General features: G+C 53.3%; 1 protein-coding gene across 1 annotated transcript; it reads left to right on the top strand.

Moving 5' to 3' along the window:
• Positions 1 to 287: 287 nt before the first annotated feature.
• Positions 288 to 1,778, top strand: LOC125514132 (2'-deoxymugineic-acid 2'-dioxygenase-like). Its single transcript, XM_048679401.2, has 2 exons — positions 288 to 703; positions 814 to 1,778. Exons 1-2 carry the CDS (start codon positions 488 to 490, stop codon positions 1,636 to 1,638), a joined length of 1,041 nt encoding a protein of 346 aa, XP_048535358.1. The 5' UTR covers positions 288 to 487; the 3' UTR covers positions 1,639 to 1,778.
• Positions 1,779 to 3,352: the final 1,574 nt, after the last annotated feature.

The following is a 3,352-nucleotide window of genomic DNA, read 5'->3' as shown; positions in this document are numbered from 1 at the left end:
CATTTATTCATGTTGGATCTATTCGGACAGGCAGGGGGATAACGGTTGGCAATGATGGGATCCATTATAGCCCAAGTCCAAACGATGTACACGCATGTGATGTAACCTAGTGAGTGACTGCACGCTTGGATCTTGGGTACGATCCAACTGCCGGCCGACACTTAGATCCCCGATTCCACAAGGAACCTCTCGGACGCACCGCTTGTCTGCGTGCATGCTCCCATTGTCTTCTACGCAAGCGCACAAGAATGAACCAGTCCAATTTGCTACGTACGCAAAGCTGCCTCGTTAACATCGATAAGCTCCGTCCACGGCCATTTTCTTCTTGGCGCCAGAACCATCCACGGCCACGTTCGCACCTAGCTAAGCTCCCCACTCCACTAGATTGAATAGCTTAGCTATCATATCTATATAGATCCATACGGCCGTGTCGTCCGGGCTGAGAAGAGATAAGCCAGCCGCATTGATCCATCGGCCAGGGTCAGGTATGGAGCTGCTGTCCAACCGCCCGGCGCACGCCTCCGTGCCGGACAAGTACGTCTTCCCGCCGGAGAAGCGCGCCGCCCTGCTCGACGACGCGCCCGGCTCCGACGTCGCGCTCCCGGTCGTCGACCTCCAGCGCGCCGCCCTCTCCGATCCCGGCCGCCGCCGCCTCGTCGCCGAGGAGATCGTCAAGGCCGGCAAGGAGTTCGGCTTCTTCCAGGTAGGCATGCACTCATGCACCCACTAACGAGTTGTTTAATTTAACGAGCTGTTCTGTGCTTCTGATCGATCTTGACATGTTTTCGGTCATGCGTACGTGATTGCTTGCAGGTGGTGAACCATGTCGTGGCGGAGGACGTGGTGCGGGGGTTCCGTGAGGCGTCGGCGGAGTTCTTCGCGATGCCGGCGGAGGAGAAGCTGCCCTACTGCTCCGACGACCAGAGCAAGCCCTTCCGCGTCGCCTCCAGCACCTCCTACGACCGCAACCAGACGCGCTACTGGCGTGACTACCTCAAGCTGCGGTGCCACCCGGTCTCCGACGAGCTCGTCGGCCACTGGCCGGCCAAGCCGGAGAGCTTCCGGAGCTCCCTCGCCGAGTTCTCCGCACAGGTCCACGAGCTGGCGCAGACGCTGCTCCTGCTCATCGCCGAGGGGCTGGGCCTCGACGGCGGCTTCTTCGCGGGCGACCTCAGCGGCGGGGACACGCAGATGAACGTCAACTACTACCCGCCGTGCCCGGACCCGAGCGTCACGCTGGGCCTGCTCCCGCACTGCGACCGCCACCTCCTCACTGTGCTCTCACAGGGCGACGTCGCCGGGCTCCAGGCCAGGTACCGCGGGCGGTGGATCCTCGTCCGCCCGGTGCCCGGCGCCTTCATCATCAACTTCGGGCACCAGATGGAGATCGTCACCAACGGCGTGCTGGCGAGCGTGGAGCACCGCGCCCTCACCAACTCCGCCGTGGCCAGGATGTCCGTGGCGACGCTCATCATGCCCAAGATGGACTGCCTTATCGGCCCGGCGCCGGAGATGGTGAGCGAGGAGAATCCGGCCAAGTTCAGGGAGTTCGTGTTCAGGGAGTTCATGGCGGCGTACGACACCGCAGCTGCTAGCAGGGAGGACGTGCTGGAGTACTTCAGGATCGAAGATCACTAGATCGATGCTGATGAATCTATCATCTATGCCTAGACTTTCTCCCAAGTAACTTGTTGTACTACCAAATAAAACTCTCGTGTGGTTGCATCTTATTGATGCCATGCCACAAATTAATGAACTTTCGTATGTGGTTGTGTCTATGGTTATGTGCATCAATAGATGAAGAATCCGTTGGTTATCGTCCCTTTCGAGGAAAACAAAATGTGGTTGCATAGAGACAATGCTAAAAGTCAGTAAAGCTTTAATCATCTTTTTATTGACCAAATAAAACAAAGGGAAATGGCAAATTGAATGGAGTGTCTTGCAATGGTCACTAGCTAGTAGAAAAACGACTTTACGTGAGCCCATTAGTCCTGGTTTAGAAACGGACCGGTACTAATGTGACCATTAGTTCCTGTTCCAACGTCTAGGGGGACGGGCATTATTAGTCCCAGTTCGTGTTGAACTTCTAGTACCGGTGCCTTTAACACTGAAAATACACCAGATAATGGTTAAGTTTTTGTCGGTTCTATTCTGTAGACAAACTCCTTGAGCGGGTTGCAAATGAAGTTTACCAACACTGGCCCTGTGTTTATTTTAGAATGAAATGGGGGGGGGGGGGGGGGGGGGGAGGGGGGGGATCTTGCACCGCACCTGCATGTTTCATGTTTCTCAACCTACCTCCCGGATAGTTTTTCTCCAATGTACGAGCGTGTTCTGATCTCCTCCAGATTCTCCAAACTTCCCATATTCAGCTTCTGGGCGTGGCTTCTCGCTTCACCTGGCGATTGGACTGCGTTCGGCAGCGGCGTCGCTTCTCCCAACACCATGTTGAGCTGGCAGCCCAGCCGGGGGGCTGCAGGCCTGCTGGTTGCCAGCTTGAGCCGGCTGAAAGCAACCCATCTGCACGTGGGAGACACACGAGGAGGAGGGGACATATGTACACTAGTGCAGAACCGGGCAATAGCACCGGTTCGTAAGGCCCTTTAGTGCCGGTTCCATAACCGGCACTAAAGTGTGGGCACTAAAGGCCCCCCCCCCCTTTAGTACCGGTTCAGCATGAACCGGTGCTAAAGGGAAACCACGTGGCACGAGCCAGCTCCGGGGGCCGGGAGCCCTTTAGTACCGGTTGGTAACACCAACCGGTACTAAATGTTTGTGGGTTTTTGTTTTATTTTGTATTTTTCAATTAAATTTGTGTTATCAATTTAATTTAGGATTGTTTTACGTTATAATGAGTTGTAGTCGTCGTCGTCATCATCATCATCATCGCATATTAATAAATAAATGAACTCTAGCTAGCTAAAAATCATCGTAGTCGTCTAATTACCACTATTTAATCATCATAGTCATTACCGCTAGCTATCTAATCATCACCAACACTGGCTAGCTTAAAGAGGAAACATTCACTTTGTAACAGAAGCAAAGATATCATCGAGTTCAACATAATCATCACCAACATCGAAGTTCAGGACACGGACATGAGACACTAATTAAGAGCATGAACTAGTGCTGCTCCCTCTCAGGTAGAATAGCATAGAACATGTATAGCTCTCCTGATTCATCATACTGGAGCATGCAGATGAATCTGTCTCCTAATCTTGGGTTGCGCTTCTCCTTGCTGCCCCCTAGTACTTCTCTGCGATCGTTAACAATTTTGCTCCAATCTTTCACTATTAAGCATTCTTCGCTTTCAGAAATCCTGAATGCACTCATGTGCAATGTAGGATATCTT

Source organism: Triticum urartu, chromosome 6A (genome assembly GCF_056163025.1).
Source record: "Triticum urartu cultivar PI428250 chromosome 6A, HENAU_Tu73, whole genome shotgun sequence".
Lineage (NCBI taxonomy): Eukaryota > Viridiplantae > Streptophyta > Magnoliopsida > Poales > Poaceae > Triticum > Triticum urartu.
Note: the sequence above shows the minus strand (reverse complement) of the source record. Positions and strands in the feature narration are given on the sequence as shown.

Excerpts from the sequence above, each read along its gene's own strand:
- LOC125514132 (XM_048679401.2), top strand. The coding sequence starts at position 488 with ATGGAGCTGCTGTCCAACCGCCCGGCGCACGCCTCCGTGCCGGACAAG. Across the intron at positions 704-813 it reads AGGAGTTCGGCTTCTTCCAG|GTGGTGAACCATGTCGTGGC; the intron begins GTAGGCATGCAC and ends GATTGCTTGCAG.